We start from the raw sequence: 21,238 nt of genomic DNA on the forward strand, positions 1-21,238 counted from the left end.
TCCACACTGCTGAAAYACATGGTTCTAGATGTTGTTAAAGGACTAACACTGGATTAAGCTATCTGCCTAATTCAGACCATTCAGTATCCTGTCACCAACAGAAAAGCAAGTGCTGTTGAGCAGTCAGTCACAGAAAAAAATACCTCCATGCCACCTGTGACAAAGCTCAAATGCATCTGCAGGTTAGTGCTTACTGCTAGGAAAATAGGCTGAAATATGGATGAGAAACTCCAGAAGGCTACCCCAGGCTCCAGTAGTACTCCCAGCACGCAGGCACAAAAACTGAAGTCACACTGGTTGAAGCAAGATGAAAGTTACGCTTTAAGCAGAAAAATCTTCCTAAATACTGGGTGCCAGAGTATAAATCTCACACCCTCGAATGACCTAATTTATACAGGAAATTTAATAAGCAAATCTATTTTGGTTTAAATTCAGTTTTTACCTCAATCCTACCTAGCTGGTGCAAAATTTACCATCATACTCTAAGTAAACTTCCTCAACATGATTCTCTCTCATGCAATTAAAATTAACTATGGGTAAAACAACAACAACAACAAAAATGCATAGAATTTGTCCTGCTAGGAGGCAGAGCTCTCAGAAGACCCTGCTTGGAAGATAAAAGGTTTTCATTAGTGTGTAGTTAGTTACTGGGCATAGGGGAGAGCACACAACCGTCAGGTCTGGCCACTGCTCAGAAACTGAGGGTGTGACATGAGGACCTCACAGAAACACACTACCCTAAAGCTTAAATATGTATTTAGAAGCAAGAAGCTCAGCTTGTCCATCCTAAGCTAATACAGGATGTATTTGTACTGTACATTTACACGAATTTGATTTCTTTCCTTTTTCCTATGAGCTAAAACTATGATTATGTATTTTTATTCTGCAACCCATGAATTCCGCGATAACCCTTTGGAAAAGTGTATAATGTGCTTTTACTAGTCTGTCTATCCTTTCACATATGTCCAAGGTTATAAAAGGAAGCTGTTGTATATGAACGTTGTTACAGTTAAAGAGCTTTCACATATAATTTTCCAAGTACTACAGTACTCCACTGCTAATTATATTCTGTTTTTGAGAAATGAAATAAAATTAACAAACACACAATTCTTCAAAACCTTATGATCTTCACAAAAATGAGACTATTTCTAGTCTTTGAATACTATTTCTTTTTTTAAAACTATGCGATACTTCTAACAGTATGTTTTCTATTTTGCGCAGTTGGCTTTTTCCCCTCAATTTTAGATTAACAGAACTCAGTTGCAGTGTTTAAATATGTTGAGGACTGTCAGCTTCTTCACTACCTTTTAGACGGAAACTTCCTTCCTCTTCATCACAGCTTTAGGAATACAAGTGCCAGTGTACAAATATGGCATAATTTTCTGAAATACTGAATGATGTGAAATATTAATAATTACTACTGGTAATAAGATTAATTAATTTGTAGCATTTCCTTTCATAGCACTGATCCATAAAGCCTACAAAACTCCATTATTTAATTATTTGCTGACTGTATGACCACCACAGTCTGATCCCATATCCAGAGGAAAGACTAGGTAGTCAAATAATCAAAATTATGAACTGGAAACAATACACTTGAGATTTCAGAATCTTGAGTATTCCATATGTTCCATCAAAATATACAAGAAATACAAAATCTATACACATAGATTTGAAACATGAAAACACCTTACACAACAGTGAGAGAATAAGTAAAAAATATATATGCCTCTACTGAGCCAGGGCTTATATTTCTCTCCTGCCCATTCCTGATATTTATTGTTCTACTTTCCTCAGTAGGTTTCTAATTAGGGATGTTGCTACAGGAAATTAAAAAAAAAAAGTATTTATTTTTTAAAAAAACTTCTCTCTTAAATGTTTGAATCATTATTTTACATTTAAATAACAGTAACGAGATCTACAGATTAAAACCATAAAATGACTCTATATGCAACACTGTTAAGTCTAGAAGAGGCCAAAGACTTTTATTATTTCACAAATACTTACTAGGTTCTCTCAAATGGCAGAAACAAAAGAGAATAAATTGTTAGTTCCTGTAATAACATAGATTTGAAATAATTTTTCAGCTGAAAACCTCCTAAATTAGAGAATGCAAAAGAATTAAAGAATTCACTTTCAGCTGCTAGTTCTGAGTCTTTCCACTTACCTAACATGAAGTGTATTTGAAAGGGAGAAAGCATACAGGAATAATACTTGGTGGGTCACACATTCATGACAAATGATATGGTGCATTCGATCTTATTCCGGTTGGAAAGGATCTGACCTTCTATCTCACACCTTGGGCAAGTACACTGTTTTGGGGACAACGGGTAAAAGGGCCCTGGGTAACAACAGCCCACAGCCTTCTGCTCCTCCTCTCATGTTCCATGTAGGACTCGGGACAATCTATATTCTTGAAAGTGTTTGCCAAGCTCAGATCTAAACATCAGCTACATTGAAGTATTCTTCAATTTTTACAAATCCTCACAAATCCTTTTACAAATCCATCACAAATCTTGATGGGATGAGACAGGCATGACTCTGCTACCTCTGCAGTTAGTTGAGATTTGGGATGCACAGATACAGACATTTAGGCATCAAAACATTTTAATGGGCAAGTATTCTGGTTATTAACAAGTACTGTATCAAGTATATTAATAAGTAATTTTCTCCAATACATGACAATTTTTAGAGTGAAATAATAGAAGATACAGTATCCATACTATATATAAAAGTTTCAGTGTGTTTTAGTGTTTTATTTTGGACAAGTTTTAGTCTGATCCTGTGGACTGAATGTCCATTAGCAGCTGTAGCACATTGGGAACGCTGTTCAAGTGCATCCTCTGAATTACCTCACAGCAATCTGTTTGGTGCATTTCAAGATTGCTCCATGATGAAAACCAAAGCAAGGGGAGTTGGGATGACCAGAAGCTTCACTCCAAAAGCACACTGCTGGGTCTAGTCTAAAATGCTAATGTAGATGCACTTTTATGTAAGCAGAAACTTTCAAGATCTAAATATGTAATATATAAAAACAGATACAGTATCAGAAGCCGTAGTTAGGTTTCTGAATCTTGGAATGGATAGTGGGAATTGTGAGGTGGAAGGAACCAAGCTCTAGGAATAGAATTTGATCTAGTCTATTAAAAAGAAATACAAACAGGTTGGGGATGCACTGTTAATAATTCATGTAGTCACTTAAATTGTCCTTTGATCTGGACTCCTAGAAATCACACTTCTTTTAAGAAATTCTCAACATTTTTGGAGAGAAAGTCCTTCCAATTTCTTGATCCTAGTAAAGGAGTCAGAGATAGGTCATAGTCTTGAATGTACTCATCTAGTTTAATTACACAGTTTTTCCCCTCTGTACAAATAAAACGTCCACTTTAGCTCTTTCTGCTGTTCAGGAAAAAATATATATATATCCAATTCATATAAGCTAGTTCCAAAACTTCAGTAAAAATAATGCTTACTTTGTAAACCAGCTTCTTATACAAAATACTATCCATTTAGACATCCCTGTTCAGAGTCTACCATTATTACCAGAAAGGACTTCAAATAAAAGCATTTTATTTAAGGGAATATTGGCCCGTTGCTGGCATCTCTAATGAATAAATATGCCCTCTCAGGAATCAAATCAAAGGCAACTGAAAAAAATCTAATCCCATACTCCAGATTAAAAAAGGAAACAAAAAGAACAGTGCCTATCTGTTGAAAGCTTGATTCATTCAAATGCTATTTGGTGAGCTAGGGTAAAGTATCAGTGTAGGGAGAGAGATAAATACAGCCTCAGTATTTAGAGAGATATGCAATCATACAGATAGCTGATTATACAGAGATGAGACTGTGCGAGTGTTCACCCTTTCTGTCTCCTTCTACCTTTTCAAATTCAATTAATTTTATTCTTGCAGAACCATTGTTTCTAAGTATAACTCATGAATAAAACAAGACATAGCAGTACATAGTAAGATACTAGCCAATAATCCTCTGCACTCTGCAAACTAGAATTGTTGTGAGTAAAATTAATTTTACTAGAAAAGAATCGTGTAAATAAAGGAAACAACTACTTGAGCTGTGCAAATTATTTCAAATTCAGATCTAAAAGAACTCCCTCTCCCACTTAGCCATGGTTCAAGGTTTGCTATAGTCACAACTTGCAGGTCACATCTCTATTGATTTTTAAATGCCTTTCTACTAACCATTTCTCTTGCCCCTTTCAACAATTGCTAGGATTACCCTGGAATGTGGCAGTCCTGGGTTTTAATGACTATCATACTAAGAGGTAATAAACTCTTTCAATCTTAGTCCATTACATCTGAATAGCAAGAATACATAAGTATGCTTGCACTTGTGTCATGTCATTGCAGAACTCAATATACCCAAACAGTCAAAAGGAACTTATGGACAGAAAGAAACAGCAATTCTTCACTGTCTTAAAATGTGGTAGGCATGATTAATTTTCAAAATAATATAAGACATATGTGTTTTCTTTATGCATTTAGCTTTAAATAGTCACAGAATTATTTCATTTTAATATTTTTCAACATGAAACAAATAACAGAAGTGAATGTAAAACTTCATGCCAGGAACTCGATTGCTTTAAGGACACTAAATACAAATTATGCAATTTCACAGGACATAAGACCTTTGAAGAGAACAAGTTTATTTTGAGTATTATTTCCTACAAAAAGACCTTGCATTCTCTTGTTTTTAAAACCAACGGAACTGGGAAAAGAATGCATCTTCTAGTACAAAAGAAAAACACTTCATAATATTGCCTTATTTTGGTATACTGTTAAATTTGCTTCCAATAATATATTGTTACCTTTGTAGTTAACCTTGAAACCAATTGAACCCACACTTTCATCCGTTTGAAGATGCAACCACATCTGATTGCTCATGCTCACAATTAAATCTGGTACAAAGCTTCCAGTTAACCTAGAGAAAGAAAAATTGCTGTAAAGCCATTGCACTCTAGATGGTTTTCTTAACAGAGATAAAAGCCAAGAAGGAAACTTTAATTATAGTCTCAAAAGACAACCATATCATAAACAAGTACAATTACAGGAAAAATCATGTTAAATATTAAGTAGCCAGATTAATTTTTGCTTTCTGTAAGTGTTACTGGCACTTTGGTCTATGACAGAAGGAATCTAAATAACTGTTGAAGAATTCTTTTTTTCATAGACCTTTTCTGTAATTCCTCCTATTCAGCTCACCCAAATTAGATACCTAGTGGCTGGTTAGCTGATATAGCTCTAAAAGTTCCACTAGCTGCAGGTTGGATAGAAATCCATAAATACAAGCCAAGCACTATTTGAAACATACTGAAGGACCTCGCCTCACCTTCAGTTAGTGGTCCAGAAAGGCATGTGTCTCCCCTGACCCTGAATCTTTTCTGGCAGTCCTGCATGCATGACTCAAATACTCGCAGGTATATCAAACAGCACCAGGAGCTGATAATAAGGCACTGAATCTATTCTTCAGGAACAGGGTTTCTCTGGTACACAACTATCCCACTTTGGAATATATGCATCCCATATTCAAGATGAGGTCACTATTCTTAAATAAAAATATTGCTATGAAGACCCCTGTATTCCCTACACTCTCTCACCTCCTCTCATCACCTCTTTCACAACGATGGAAGAAAGTGTGTGACAGTCTCAGCTGCTACTCATTCCTTTAGTAACAAGAATACCAGATGTCAGGACTTTAAGACTTCCCGGTGTTGTCAGACACTGAGTAATTAATAATAACTATAATTCAACCTGATACCTTTTTTCTTTTTCAATAAAAGGAAACAATCTGCAGTTAATTTAGTTGTTCAGATACAGAGTTCTATAGTGTTACATATAGTTATAGAGATAGCTGGCCTCCAGCTCCTGTTCCAGTAGGACACAAGACTTCTACAACTTCTGTGTCTGCAGGACTTGTGGATAAGTTTCAAAGCCCATAAGGTATCTCAGGTGGTACAGGGCATCCACAGAGAGGCACACAAATTGCACCTTTTTTCTACTTGCCATTTTGTTATAATATAAAAATTTGAAAGTCAGTACAATCCCACATGTTCATGTGGTTTCCTGAATGACTCTTAAATACTGTGACAGCAAAAACAAAGCATTCTGAAACCTGCAGTCTTACAAGTTACATTCTTTTTTTTTTCCCCAAAAAAACCCTTTGTCTCTGATTTGCTAAGAGTTTAGCGTCTCTTTAATCAACAGAATGGTGGAAAGTAGCAACGTTTCCCATCCTGCAACACATTTCCCATGCTTGTGAAGTTAGGATCACAAGCACAAGATCGTTTAAGAGTAAAAATAGTTTTGTTTTTTCTTCCCCAGTTCTAATCATTCTTTAAAGCTAGCTGAAACTTCAAATAGTCTATTTAAAATATATTTTGTATTAATTTTAGCTCTCCCCTCTGGTCTTTTTTAGCTTGTAACTGTATCAAATAATCTGCTGGGGGAAAAATCCATGTCAGCTTCTCACATCTGCGCTCACAGATGGAGCTACTACAAGGACTGTTGCCAGAGCTGAACAAGTAACCGCTCAGCCAAAATAAAATAATGTACTAGCTGCTCATTCCTGCACTAAAGGGAAGTGTCTTTGGTGATTTCAGACTTTGCCAAATTAATAGATTAACAGACTGTCCCTCCATTAGAAACAACACTGATGTAATGGCCAGCAGAGCTCTGTAATTGTCACTGGTGAGTGATGGTAGATTTGGCCATGGCCATTGGGAATATTAATCTCTAAATTAAGTCATAGAGAATAATTCCTACGATATACAGGAGAGAAATGCTCATCATTTCTGCTTTGTTAAGTCAGTTATAAATATCTGTTTGTGATTTTTTTTTAAATCTTTTTAAACACAGTTCTCAGAAACTATATTTTTTAACAAAATAAATACTCCGTCAGGAAAGAATACCTCTCTCCTGCCCTCCATCTCCCATTCTGAAAGGACATGAGTTATCTCTAATTTCTGCATCTGCAAGACCTGTGAAGCATCCTGCAGAGTCCTGATTTAAGTTTTTAGGGCTCCCTGTACAATATGTGGGGAGACTTTGGGGCTGTAAAGCAATAAGATCCAGAAAAAGCAGTATTATATAAAGGAAGCTACTTAAGATAATAAAGAGTGAAACTGAGGTTGTGAATCATCCTTTCTTTTCTCATGGGGTCTATCAGACTTATTCTGCTCTGGATTCATTACCTAGATTCCACTCCTGGAGGTAGGTTCTTACACCTTCCTTTTAAAAAGCTGAGCAGCCAACACTGTCAAGATGCCGTAAATGGATAGATAATGATTATGAGACCTCCTTTTTTTATTAAACAGTTTATCAGTTATGTCACTCAGCAGGGTGTTTTCAAATTCCAGCTCTTCTACAAGGGCTCCAAAACTACCTCTCCCCCATAGTAGTGAGACATATTTCCGCTGAGACAGTACACCCAAGAGTGGGTTAGAGGATATTCAAAAGCCTGGCACACTCTCCTTCCCTTTTGCTAAAAATGATCTGTAATAAGGAAGAGAGAGTGCATACATGTATACACCAATATAGCTTGCATACCAAAAGCGTAAGAATGAGCTTCATGCCTTGCTGACTGGATTTTCCAAATGTGTGTTATAGGAACCAGTGCCAAGGTGCACCTTACATGAAGAGTCACCTGCAACAACTGCCAGTGCAAGCTACTGAAACCAGATCTCCCAACATCCTGAAAAAGCACTGTGACTGCTGTATGAGGCAGGAACCACTATTTCTTCCTCCGTTTCCCCCTTTATCCCTTGGTATTAAAACTTCTCACTGCTCCATCTTGTGAAAGTCTTGGTTTCATGGGCAAGCACTAGGAATGGCTTCATATCAGTCACCTTGTCAAACACACAAAAGTGTTTTCCGATCAGATGCAAGTTCCGTTAGGTGCTGAGCTCACTAGTCTTGAGTGACTTCTCATGTTCCTGAGTGCATGTATATAAGCACCCAGGGAAACGTAATAACAAGTACTGAAATGGCTTTGGAGTTTATCTACTTCCATGCCTAGCACCAGCAGAGGAGGAATTATCAGGTCTGCAATCTGGATTTAGGAAGCATAATTCTATCTAAATGCCGCTTAAATTCAGTTTTTGGTTCTGAACTTTCTGATCCAGCAGCACCCAGTAAACGTAGTGGATTAAACGTTTGGATAGGGTTCCTGATTAATTTTGATAACCTGAAAGATAAATAAGTGTTTTCATATGATTCACAACTAAAGCAGACATATTCAAAACAATTGTCTTATCAGTTTGCTGGAGGAAAGATAATTATTTTAAAATTTACAATCCAAAACTACATCATACAATAGATTATTTATTTGAGATGCCTGATATCCCAGACAATGTTTGTATGGCTCAGAGGAGAAAATTTTTACAAGATTTTAAACAGTCTTCAATTATTTTTTGCCTTCTATGTAATTTTTTTTGAAAAATTATTTGCCTAGTTCTTTACAGAACAGATTCCCTTATCATATAAACACTTAACTGAGTCTCACGACAATTTTAAGTAACTCCTTGATAAAAAAAAAAGATATAGAATTCCATTATATTCATAACAAGCTTAACACTGTAATTACATCATTTCTCCCCAGTATAGGTCAGGCATCATCAGGTATATTTTCTATAAAATATTAACACCTTTAAAGAAACCAAATCTGGACAGAGTGGTTTACTATATTGGTCAAAATTGTAAATATTGCTGTACTGTGTCCCAGTGTGTTACTGTAATTTAAATGTCAGTTAAAACCATGTCAATACTTTATCTGAATGTTAATAGGACCTGGTGAATTGGTGGATAACAAATGTTCTTTCCACATGAGAGAATAGTCAATACAGTCTAGGAATCTAAGAAAATCTGAACTTGAATCCCAGCTCCATGATAAGTACATTTTGAGGGTCTGCTATTGTCACGTAAGTCTTCATTACTATTACCCTGTTCATAAAATGTAGATTATAGTATTTCCCCACTTTTTAAAGTTATTAATAATAATAATTAGCACATCTTCAATCTGATGAAGAAACTTTGCACTACACTAATGTAATCGCACCTGAAATACTTGGCCATATACTAGTCTTCTAATTAACAAGAAAGGCTTGAAGGACTACAAAAAATAATTAAAAAATAGTAGGTCAGAGAGGTTTATCCTTCAGAGACTAACAGAATTCATGATGAAAATCTGTAAATCCTGGAACAAGACTTTTTTTCTGCTCAAAGTTTTGGGATTAATAACATTAATGACATAAAATTAGGAAAGGAGAAGATAAGGTAAACATTGATTTTAGATTATCCAAAGCAAACAGGTCCTGGATATCATTCCTATGGTGAATAATGGAGAGTTTATTACTACAATACAAAAGAACAGTATGAATAAATTTGCATTTAAATAAACTGGAGGGAATATCATTCCAAGGAATCCTAATTTTGTTATTTTTGATTAAATATAGGTCGTAGTAAACATTTATCCCATCTGTTTCTGCTATATGAGCTGTTGCTTCTGTTTTTAACTCATTTGAAATTTATTTATAGAACTGACAATAAAATAAGGTACTTACTGAGAAGCCATTTTATTTAAAAATAACACACAAATATTATTTGGCCTTTTCCAAAAATCTTTTCTAAATAGCACACAATTCTTTATGGATTAAAGATGGTTTCTAAGCAATGAAGTGCTTTTTTTTTCCATAAAATTGATCAGATATGAAAAAATAAACATAATGTATTTTAAGGGGCATTCATTTCTCATAAAAGCCATATTAAATTATTTACTCAGAATGGAACTGGAACTACATAGAATGAAGGAATGAAAGTAATACTTAATTGCAGTGTTCTGCATATTGTCCAAACGAGAAGGAATTAAACATAATCACTGGATTACATTGTTGTCTTCAAAAATTTACAAATTAAATAATAGGGTTCTGCATTTGTCTTCTTGGGACTGTTATTGTAAGACCAGTTCCCATCACAAGTTAAGTAGTTGAGAAATATGAATTCAAAGTTAATCAATAATTGTTAAAAAAACATACCGGGACTCACATTCTAGAAGGATGGTAATGATAATGGATGGTAAAATCCTTTGATGATCCTCAGTGCTTTCTGACATGTAATTGTAAGTGGTTTAGGTAATATCCTACCCAGATTTTCTCTGTAGTCATTTCTTCACCATACTAACTCATTTTCTGGGTCTATCTACCATAGTCAATAAGCACTTAAAGGTCAAGGCCCTACAGCACCTCTTTTGCACAGAAAGCTTGCTAGGAGAGAGACTAAAAGCTCATGTATAAGCAGTCCACTCACCTGTTTTCCATCACTTTCTGATAACTGTTTAATATGACAACCCATTTACAAAGCAAGCACAGTAGAGCCTACAAATTTACATGGATACACATGAATACAGAGATTGAATATGTATTTTTGAAAATCTGATGTTAGTTTATCTTCTTCTTTTCTCTTGTCCAATCCATCTCTTTCGGATATTACACCAGTAAACGCATAATAAAATAATGTATCTAACCTGCCAGGGTTAAGTAATTTCAGAAGCTCAGTAAGATTAGTTTTTATTAGGATTTAGCTCTTTCTCATCCTTATTCACTGTCATCAAACAATCACATGAACAATATTCTGTAATACATACAAAGTGTAAATGCAAGACTTACACTTGAAGCACAGTTTTAGGATCACCCACTTCTCCTCCATCACCAATTGTCAGTGTGTCATAGCCAATCTCCAGATCAAATTCTTCAAAATTTATCTGAATAACCTAGTAAAAAATAAGTAAATAAATACTTTTAAATAAAGAAAAGTTGCTGTGAGATGACCCTGTAAATAAGCTTTTCAGCAGTAAAAATAAACCAGAATTTCAAAAAATAATAATTACATGTAGCTTTAGTATATTTTTAAAGAAATTATTGTAATTAACCAACAGCTCTGGTTCAAGAAATATAGAATGACAGTAACTATAAGGTGCCATCACTCTGCTGAGCTACTCAGAGAACTGACATTTCACTTATTTATGCAGGCGTTGCATGTTTAATACAGTACCAAATAATTGCATTACATTTTGGTAAGATATCCTCAAAGGACAACTTAATTGATTGCACTTCATGCAATACAATTGTCTTCAAATAGCAACTGAAGAGCTGAACTTCACCGAGCAAATGCAGTGAAGGTGAGGAACATCATTTACTCTTGACATCTATAATCTGGCTCAAGTAGGATAAAGCCACACCAAAGGTAAAAGTCATTTTCTTATTTTATGAAGCTGAGTAAAATGCAACTATCAGAAACATGAGTCTATTTTATACCCCGTAATCTAAACTGCAGTGTGCATATTTAATGCTTAAGGACAGCAATGTCAGCTCCATTTCAAGAATACAATGAATTTTTCACTTAGAGCAAAATTCAACCATATTGTTACAAAAGAAAATAAAGCATTTTTTCCCACCAATGTATTAATCATATTAACTGTTTCTTTATGAAAATAACAGATTCCTCAAATTTCCATGTAGATAACAGAATACCTGTGCATAACAATTATTATTTATATCTTTAATTAATGGTCTTTAATTATTGTTATGATTCAGAAGTGAGAGTACTAATGTTTAAAGCTGTGGATGTCATTTTGCTGCATAAATATCATGTCCTTGAAAGCTCTCTTTACTTGGTTACCCTGGGCTTCCAATAATTGTTTTGAAAAAGGACATATTTTTATGAGTTTTCTGAAAAACTATTTTTAATCACGCATTTTTTTTTCCATTTTTGGTCCCAGCGTATTATGGGGCACGACACTAGGAACCGGGAAACTAATGAACATATGTGAATGGAAAACAAAAGTCAGTACAGGAAAGCTGGAGAAACTGGTGCACACTCAGAGGAAGGCCTTCCCCCCCCCCCCCCCCCCCCCCCCGGCCCCCCCCCCCCCCCCCCCCCTTCAGAAGGAGGCGCACTTCTCCTAGCACGGGCAAACGGCTGCGTCCGGCGCCGAGGGTGCTCCCGGCCCCCCTGTCCCGGCCCCGGCCCCGGCCCCATCTCAGCGCAGCCCGGGGCCCTGGGTCGCTGCCCCGCGACGCCGCAGCGGCGCCGGCTCCAGCCCCGCCACGGCCCTGCGGCCCCGGCGCGGCCACGGGAGCCCCCGTTGCGGCCCCGGCCCCGGCCCCGTTGCGGCCCCGCTGCGGCGGTGCCCGACGCCCCCGGGCTGGGGCTGCCCCGGCCGCCTCGGGAGCAGCCGGCCCGTGCGGCGCCCTGACACACAGAATCTCACATTAATCTTTTTTAATGTAAAAAGAATATTCTTGCTAGCTTGTGTTGTTCCAGCCCGGGCACAAGAGTTTAAACGGAGACCCATAACCAGATTGAAGGCTGATAAATATTTGATTCACTTTTTTAAAAAAGCTTCTTCATTTCTGGCCCACATTTTAATTACGTGGAACTGTATGTGCAATTACATCAGAACAGGAAAAAGGCTCCACAATAAAACGTGAGAGTTTCTAGGGAGTAATATTAGTATTGAATTGAATTTGAAAGTATATTTTAGTTACTAACAGTAAAATACGTTTTGCAATCAATATTGATACTTCAGTGGTATAGCACAGAAAACTTACATTTATAATCATAACAACAAGAAATCCAAGATGTTAAGAAAAATTGCTTAATTAAGCCATCCACTAAACTCTAATTCTGTATTCCATTAAAGATAAGAAGGATCCTACTCTCATTCCTATTTTCATATTACTTTCTAGGTGCAACAATAACTGATTTTTTAGAATTAATATCCTTCAAGATATTTTCTATTAATCGAGTAAAACCAAATTAATAAAAAGCATCTGATTTTTTGTAACTGATGTACTTGGCTCTATAAGGAAAAGCACCACATCTCAAATACACCCAAAATAGCCTTTCTTTAGCACAGTGCAATATCCTATTATACGCACATGTCTCTGGAGAGGAATAAGACATGAGGGAGAGGAGGGGATAAGGAAAGTATCAGAAGTTCCTTTACAAGTGTTACAGGATATCTTTTTTTTTCTTTTTTTCTTTTTTTTTTTAACTAGGACTGACCAGGAATCAAGGAAACAAATACATTTCTTTACCAAAACCACTAAGGTTCAAAACATTTCCTTCTTTCACTGAAGAAGAAAAGTAAGATCTCTTTCATTATTTTATAACATTGCTCACAAATAAAAAAAGAATGGGAACAGCAATCACCAAATTGGATTATATTTTACTAATTGGAAAAACAGAAAAATTACAGCTCTAGTCAGAACACCATATTCAGTACCAGGAATCCTTCTTCTGGAAGAGGATAAGAAATGGCTACCAGTAACTGTCCCTGCCATGTTACAGCGTTAAATGAAGTATTTCATATCTCCAAATCATAGAAGTGTCTCAGAAGCACCTGACTGTAACCTACTAACAAATCACCCATTTCAACCTAGGTTTAACATACAACACCTGAATTGATTTACAGTACTTGGCAAATATGCTTGTTGACTGAAACTCAAAGTTCCTAATCAAAGGAATTTGCACAAACAGACCAAGAGTAACAAACAGCCGCAGCACAGCTTGCAATATCTGATATTTAAGAGGCAGCACACTCCTTAACTAGATAGGCAGTACACAAGCATTTATGTGTTGCAACTGTAAAGAACCGTGTTATGTTTTCTGGGAACTTACCCTCTGCTGTTTATCTTTGAAATGCCAAGCGGGAAAAGCAATGTGCTTGAAAACTATGCAAATACGCCTGAATGCAAGAAAACAACTACTCTTACCAATAGGAGACATTTTCACAGTTTTTGTTTTACAGTGTCTGATTTAGTTTGATCAGACTCAAAACCAAAGATGGCTGGCCTCAGCAGTGCTCGTTATATTGATTAGTCCTTTTAGAATGCTGAACAGGCATTTTGATGACTTCAGCATTTAGAAGCAGAGATTTAGGTAAGATGAGAGAATAACTTCAAAACTGACAAAATGATAGATGATTTGTAAAAGTAGAATTTTTGGCAGGTGTATCACAAAGTTTTGTGTTTTGAATAAGTGATAGAGCTGTAAATGAAAGACTGAAGATAAGTGGCATCCTTGAATCAGTTTAACATGACAGTAAAATCACAAGGTAATTCTAGATTTGTCTGCTATTTTTAAGAATAAATAAGGGCTACAGGGAAATATGTGCTGATTTATTTCTATAATCTACACATTTAAAACCAGATCAGCATCTGTGCTATTGATCTGGTTACTAAATGCACAGTAATCAGAGACATAGGGACTGATATTCTTTAGGAATAAATTCTGTGTGAAACCAGTTTAAGTCTTTTTCCCAGTTTTCCAGAGCAAGATATGTCATTACTATAAATAAGATATGACCCAGTGGTTTTTATTGATTCATATCAACAGTGATCTTGTTTGGCATGAACATCTATTTAGGATTCAAAGAAACTAATATCCCAAAATTTATTTATGTATTTACTGTATTTATGCCCAAAATAAAAATCTCATTTGAAACTGTAAAAAAAAAAAAGAAAGAAAGAAAAAAGGAGAAGGGAACATAAAATATTCCAAAATGGTGTCAGATCCAGCTATACTTTTAAAAGGAAACAGTACTGTAAACCACTATTTCACAAAAGATTTGCCTGATGTGTAAGATTCTGGGTAGGAGGATGATACTGTCAACTGTGGGGTCTGGAAAGCAGCCAGAAGAAGGAATTTTCAAAGATGTGGAAATCCAACTGAAACTGTTCACCACACCATAGTCAAGCATCATCTATTATTTCATACATTATAAGTTAACTGGTGATAATGGATTGGGTATCTGTATGGTTTCAGAACAGAAAGAATTTATTTATTTAAAATTTAGCAATATATTAATTACTATTCTTTTTCAAAACAAGCTATTAAATAGTCCCTGAAATTTTGGACCTTTATAATAGCTTTTGTGATGTACCCACAAGCTGACAGACTACACAGACTAATCATACTTTGAATTTTATTTCACATAAATAGATTCTTCTAGGATATTATTCAACATTTTCCAAGTGGCTGCTGTCATGGAAAAAAAAAATCTCTTCCTTCTTGTCCCTCCATACACATATATATGAACACATAGATAAAAACACCTTTTTTTTTAATTTGCATATGATGAGATGTGCAGTCCATATTCACAAAAATAAATAGAATTCTAGCAAAAGGAAGGCCATATTCTGTCTTCATCCTGGCATGCTTCTGCTGTTTATAAACCCAGAAGCAATAAACAAATTAAGAAGACTAACTATTGCCACCCAATCTCTAAAGAAAAAAACAAACAACTCTATTTGAAAAAGAACTTTCTGAAAATGATGGTGATATACTTTGATCTCTAACAAATTTTCAAGTTCTTTTCCAAAGGAAGAAATGGAGAAATCAAATTTCTAATGGATTTCAGTAGATTTGTATCCCCTTTTTTGCTTTGGAAGACAACATTTGGAACCCACCCCTTGGGCAAAAATTGTCTGCTGCCCATCTCAGAAGTAACACAGGAAAAGACTTTACTGAAAAGCTAATGGCTAACTTGAAACTGTCTTACATGTTTTCAGACAGGTTTTCAGAGTACCTGTTTAGGTGACTGTGTTCCAGAGAGCAACTGCTCCAGACAACTGTTGACTGCGTGTCTAGTTCCTGGTGGAAATAGCTCCCCAAATATCAAGATTTTATATGGAAAACAGGGTTCCAGATGAAATACTCAACTTTTTTAAATTTCAAAACACACTAAAAAACATGATGTAAAAAGAATGATGCTTAACAGAAGCAAGTATGTGCTTCAGAACTGCTTCTGAAGTAGAAGTGTAAAGATTTAAAGTTGTATATTTCCATATGTGCATCTGTTATCCTAAAGCTTCCAATGCAAATGTAATCTAAAAATATTTTTGGATATATAGTCATGTTTTCATTCCATAAAACTTGACATTTTACCAGTAAAATAACTATGAAGATTTTTTTTTAAATGCTGTGAATCTATTTTCCTCAGATAAGTACTTAAAAAATCCAAAAGGTAAGGACGTGAGCTGTGTCTTAGATGATATGAATAGTGAGGAACAATTCTGCCAATAATGCAATCTAATGACACATTATTTTGTTGCATGTTGCATATAATTCAATATGATTCAAAATATCCATGAGCAGGTAGCAGATCTGTAGCATGCCAATAGTTTCACTGGCTCCTTTGCAGCGAACTGTTACATGAACAAAAAGAAAAAAAAAACAAAAAACAGCCTAACCATCGAGCACTTCATCTTCTTCTTCTTCTTCTTCTTTTTTTTTTTTTTAAGTATTGGAGGGAAAGAGAAAAGGAAAAAAGAGAGAAAACTTAGAATATTGGAGATCTGTAGAAAAAAGACCAGGTGACACTCAAAGGTGCAGAAAGTTACAGGAGATAAATACTCACTACCTGGACTGGGAAGTTCCCTCTACATTTCTGAGTTCATTCATTGGCATTAGGATTCCTCACATTTAACTGTAGACATCTTAAGTGTAAACACCTACAGTTGATGTAGGCTTACTAATCAGGAGGCTTACTCATAATAAGAAAAAAACATTTCTAGGATGTATTCCATCTTGTCAAATGGTAGATAACACACAGGAGATCAATCATCTTCTAAAAGTACCTATTTCTCTTCAGCAAGAGAAAGTGAAACCATGGACATCTAAAATGGAATGCACTTGTCTAAATGTATGTATGCAGTGCCCTCTGAGATACCCTAAAGCAGCCAAAAGATCCACACAAAGCTGGCAGATAGGGAATTTTCAGAACTGAGCCCTTTTGGACAGACAGCTGAAGACCAGATGGGATATCCCAGAGCATCATGTCAATGGCTGCCAATAATCTCAGCCCTACAGATAGGAGATGAATTCTGCTCTCAGCATCATAGACTAATCCTGCAATCCGTTATTTAAAAAAGACATTCAGAATTATTTGCTTTTGGAACACATTTGAAAACAAATGTGAAGTCCTTTCCCACCCCCCAGAATGAATATTACCTGAAAGTTTTACAATAGCAGGACACCACATTAAAATAAGAAAAAAATGAGATTATAATTTTGTTTTGCATGTTATAGTTTTCTGTTTGCATAAAATTTTAACCTTTATTAACTTGGTTTGCATTCATAATAAGAGCTTGTGACATTGATTAATCTGAAAAGTACAGCCTCAATATTTAATGATCCTCTGTAACTCCAATACAAAGTATTTTAGAAAACAGAAATCATCTTTTAAATACAGCTGTCTACAAAACAAACGAAAATGAATAATAATAATGAATTATACAGGTGAACTAAACTGTCAATATAGCATCCATTTTGAGAAATAAAGGAATGCAAATAAATAATTAAGCAAACACATTGCCTTTTACTTAAGTCAGTATGTTTGTTCATCATGTTTTTCTCGACAACATAAATTTGTCTACTAACTTGCACCTTTTAGCATATATATCAGTGTTGAGTGAGACCATGGATTTATTGTGTATCACAAATATTCTCACAACACTTAAAGACAGTTGCACAGTTGTATACAGCTCAAAGGTCTCCCCGCTGTCACAACAAAATATGTTTATCTAAGTCCTCTGTACCTGAGCTATGAATATCCCTAACTCATGAGCTCTGTTCAGACACTTGCCTCTGAACTATAATCACTATGGTCAGATTCTGCCATATTTTCTCACATTAGATATTGTAACCTTTCCATATGTTGCCACATTATGCCTCTGAAAAGTTACTCTCAATGATAAGTACAAGGAACTTATTTTCACTTATTTTTATTCAGCCACTAGAGAAGAAGACAGAATTTTTGATCCAGGCACTGAAGAAAGTGACTGATTAGTAACTGAAATTTAAGGTGGTGTGGGAATGACATCTGTACCTAAAAGATAAGAAGACAGGGAAAGGTTGGACTTGGAAATTCCTGCCACCTCCCTCATACCAGAACACTTATTACTGATCTACAAGGAAATCAATTTCTGCAACAACCACAACATTATCTTGCAAAAAACACAGTATGAGCAGTCCAAACATACTAGAAACAGCATAAAATCCACTCCAGTGAAACTTAGCCACAAGATATCTACTTCCATCAATTTCCACTATTAACTCTAGAAAAAAATACCTATAAACTGTTGAAAATTTCGTGCCCACCCTTTGCTCATCAATCAAAAGGAATTCTCTGGTTGCCTTCTTCATTGGTGGAAGATAAAAGAAAACATGTCTGTAGTCCTTATATGCCCGCAGGTTGGTTAATTGCTTTTCTGCTGAGGATGACTGACTACTTCCCTGTTAGTAAATGATATGCGTTTGTATCAGATTATAAAACCTAATGAAATCCTGCCATCTGATTGATAGGCTTTACCTCCATAATTTTCCATAGAATCACAGTTCCCTCTGTCAAAATAATTGTATTATTAATATATTTGATTATGGAAGAATAGTTTCAGTAGGAAAATATATTGAATTCATCATTCATTATAAGACTGAGGTATAATTTTATGTACTATTAATATTAGCAAAATATAGTCATCTAAATATTAGGCATCTAGTCAAAAATTTTCACTTATACTACCTTCACAGCTAGTGCTTTTCTGAAGATAAGCTATTTGAGAGAGAAATTCATCTTGTCTATTTTGAACATACCTCTTAGGATAAATAATTAAACAGTAAATTAGGATCTGAAACTCTAGTGATACCAATATGTCTTCATTAACTTTAGAGAGAGTCTAATACACAAAGTCTATTGACTGTGTCACTTAACCTATTGTTGACTCAAGTTAGACGAGACTGATCCACATAAAATATCTCTCTTTAAAATTGTCCCTCTACGTCTTCTTTATTGCAGTTGTGGAAAAGGTGGAAATGACTGAACCCAGCATAATGTTCTAATTATTTCCCATTACATCTAACTGAATATGACTCCTTGTCTGGGTAAGACTGGCTACTGCATCATGAGAAGCAAATGAAAGGAAAGGTAGATTTTAGAGAAAGGTGAGTGAAGATGAGATTGATTACCACTTATGGGCACAGTCACAAAAGGTTTTCTGCTTAAAAAGAAACGTAAGTCCAAACCAGAAAGTTGCACTTAACGAAGCTAGGACAATATTTGTTATCTTAAGATTCCAGGATTCAGAATGGCAACAAGGTTAGCTGTAAACACAAAGGAGAAAACAGTTTTGAAATGTCTCCAAAGAGTTAACATATAACAAAGGAAAAATCTATACTGGAGAGCAAGATACTACTAAATTCTGGTAAAGTCACCACTCAACCCCAAGGCACTTGATCTCACAACATATGTCTCTTTCGACATGGATATTCCTCAGATGTACCAAAGCTATGAAACAATGCATTAGCATATTTGGATTTTTTTTTTCTTGGTAATGTCATTTGTACAGTACCTGCCCGTTCAGTTGATCAGACAACCGTTAATATTCCAAAATCCCAACCCAGTTTCTCTTCTCTAATCCAGCCTTTTGACTACGCTTCCTATGTCTTAGAAAAAAGTCTCTCCATGATACTTTGAAAAACCTATGGATGGATGTCACTCCCAAATGAACATAAGTTTAAACAGCAATGAGATACAAACATTCTGGCTTTTTCATAAAGAGCTTTTCCCTTTCTCATACTAAAAAGGATTTGTACTTTCTCTTAATTAGATCATTTTCCAGGAAGATTTTGGCACGCAATTACTCACTGATTTTTTGTAGTATTGAGCACTTAATGCTATGTCTCTCTGATAAAATGTCAATCTTAAGGCACTCAGGTTTATCCTTTGTTTATTTGTGCCAATGTCCCATGCTTCAACTTACAATAAGTTTGTTAGCTTAACTCAGTAATAGATATTAGGTCATATTGACTCTATGAGTTATTTTTTATTCATAATTTTGAGTCAAACAATAAAAAAAATCTCTACTTTTATAGCATATACAGGCATAAGTCGGAGATATTGCGGGTTCGGTTCCAGACCACCGCAATAAAGTGAATATTGCAATAAAGCGAGTCACACAAATTTTTTGGTTTCCCAGTGTATATAAAAGTTATGTTTACACTATACTGTAGTCTATTAAGTGTACAATTAGCATTATGTCTAAAAAAACAATGTACATACCTTAATTAAAAATACTTTTATTGCTAAAAAATGCTAACCATCATCTGAGCCTTCAGGAGTCAGAATCTTTTTGCTAATGGAGGGTCTTGCCTCGATGTTGATGGCTGCTGACTGATCAGGGTGGTGGTTGCTGAAGGTTGGGGTGGCTGTGGCAGTTTCTTAAAATAAGACAGCAATGAAGTTTGCCGCATCAATTGACTCTTCCTTTCACAAAGGATTTCTCTGTAGCACGCGACGCTGTTTGATAGCATTTTACCCACAACAGAACTTCTTTCAAAATTGGAGTCAGTCCTCTCAAATCCTGCCACTGCTTTATCAACTAAGTTTATGTCATATTCTAAATCCTTTGTTGTCATTTCAACAATGTTCACAGCATCTTCACCAGGAGTAGATTCCATCTCAAGAAACCACTTTCTTTGCTCATCCATAAGAAGCAACTCCTCATCCATTAAAGTTTCATCATGAGATTGCAGCAATTCAGTCACATTTTCAGGTTCCATTTCTAATTCTAGTTCTCTTGCTGTCAGCCTGTCCTTTGAAGCTTTGAAGTCAGGCATTGACTTCTCCTCTCTAGGTAGGAAAGTCCTAGATGGCATCTTCTTCCAATAGAAGGCTGTTTCGTCTACATTGAAAATCTGTTGTTTAGGGTAGCCACCTTCATCAATTCTCTTAGCTAGATCTTCTAGATAACTTGCTGCAGCTTCTACCTCAGCACTTGCTGCTTCACCTTGCACTTTTATGTCATGGAGACAGCTTCTTTCCTTAAACCTCATGAACCAACCTCTGCTAGCTTCAAACTTCTCTTCTGCAGCTTCCTCACCTCTCAGCCTTCATAGTACTGAAGAGAGTTAGGGCCTTGCTCTGGATTAGGCTTTGGCTTAAGGGAATGTTGTGGCTGGTTTGATCTTCTACCCAGACCACTGAAACTTTCTCCGTATCAGCAAKAAGGCCGTTTCACTTTCTTATCATCCGTGCGTTCGCTGGAGTAGCACTTTGAATTTCCTTCAAGACCTTTTCCTTTGCATTCACAACTTGGCTCACTGTTTGGCGCAAGAGGCCCAGCTTTCGGCCTGTCTCGGCTTCGACATGCCTTCCTCACTAAGCTTCA

General features: G+C 35.8%; 1 protein-coding gene across 1 annotated transcript in view; it reads right to left on the bottom strand.

The window, feature by feature from the left end:
- Positions 1 to 21,238, bottom strand: part of LOC112974075 (CUB and sushi domain-containing protein 3) — a gene marked incomplete at its 3' end in the record, with an annotated part of 516,764 nt that overhangs the window by 318,569 nt on the left and 176,957 nt on the right. Inside the window, exons 10-11 of the mRNA XM_026082659.1 lie at positions 10,676 to 10,779; positions 4,826 to 4,938 (exon numbers count right to left, since the gene is read on the bottom strand). Coding sequence (XP_025938444.1) covers positions 4,826 to 4,938; positions 10,676 to 10,779 — 217 coding nt within the window. The remainder of the gene's footprint in view (positions 1 to 4,825; positions 4,939 to 10,675; positions 10,780 to 21,238) is intronic.

Source organism: Apteryx rowi, unplaced genomic scaffold, assembly GCF_003343035.1.
Source record: "Apteryx rowi isolate R43461 unplaced genomic scaffold, aptRow1 scaffold_589, whole genome shotgun sequence".
NCBI lineage: Eukaryota > Metazoa > Chordata > Aves > Apterygiformes > Apterygidae > Apteryx > Apteryx rowi.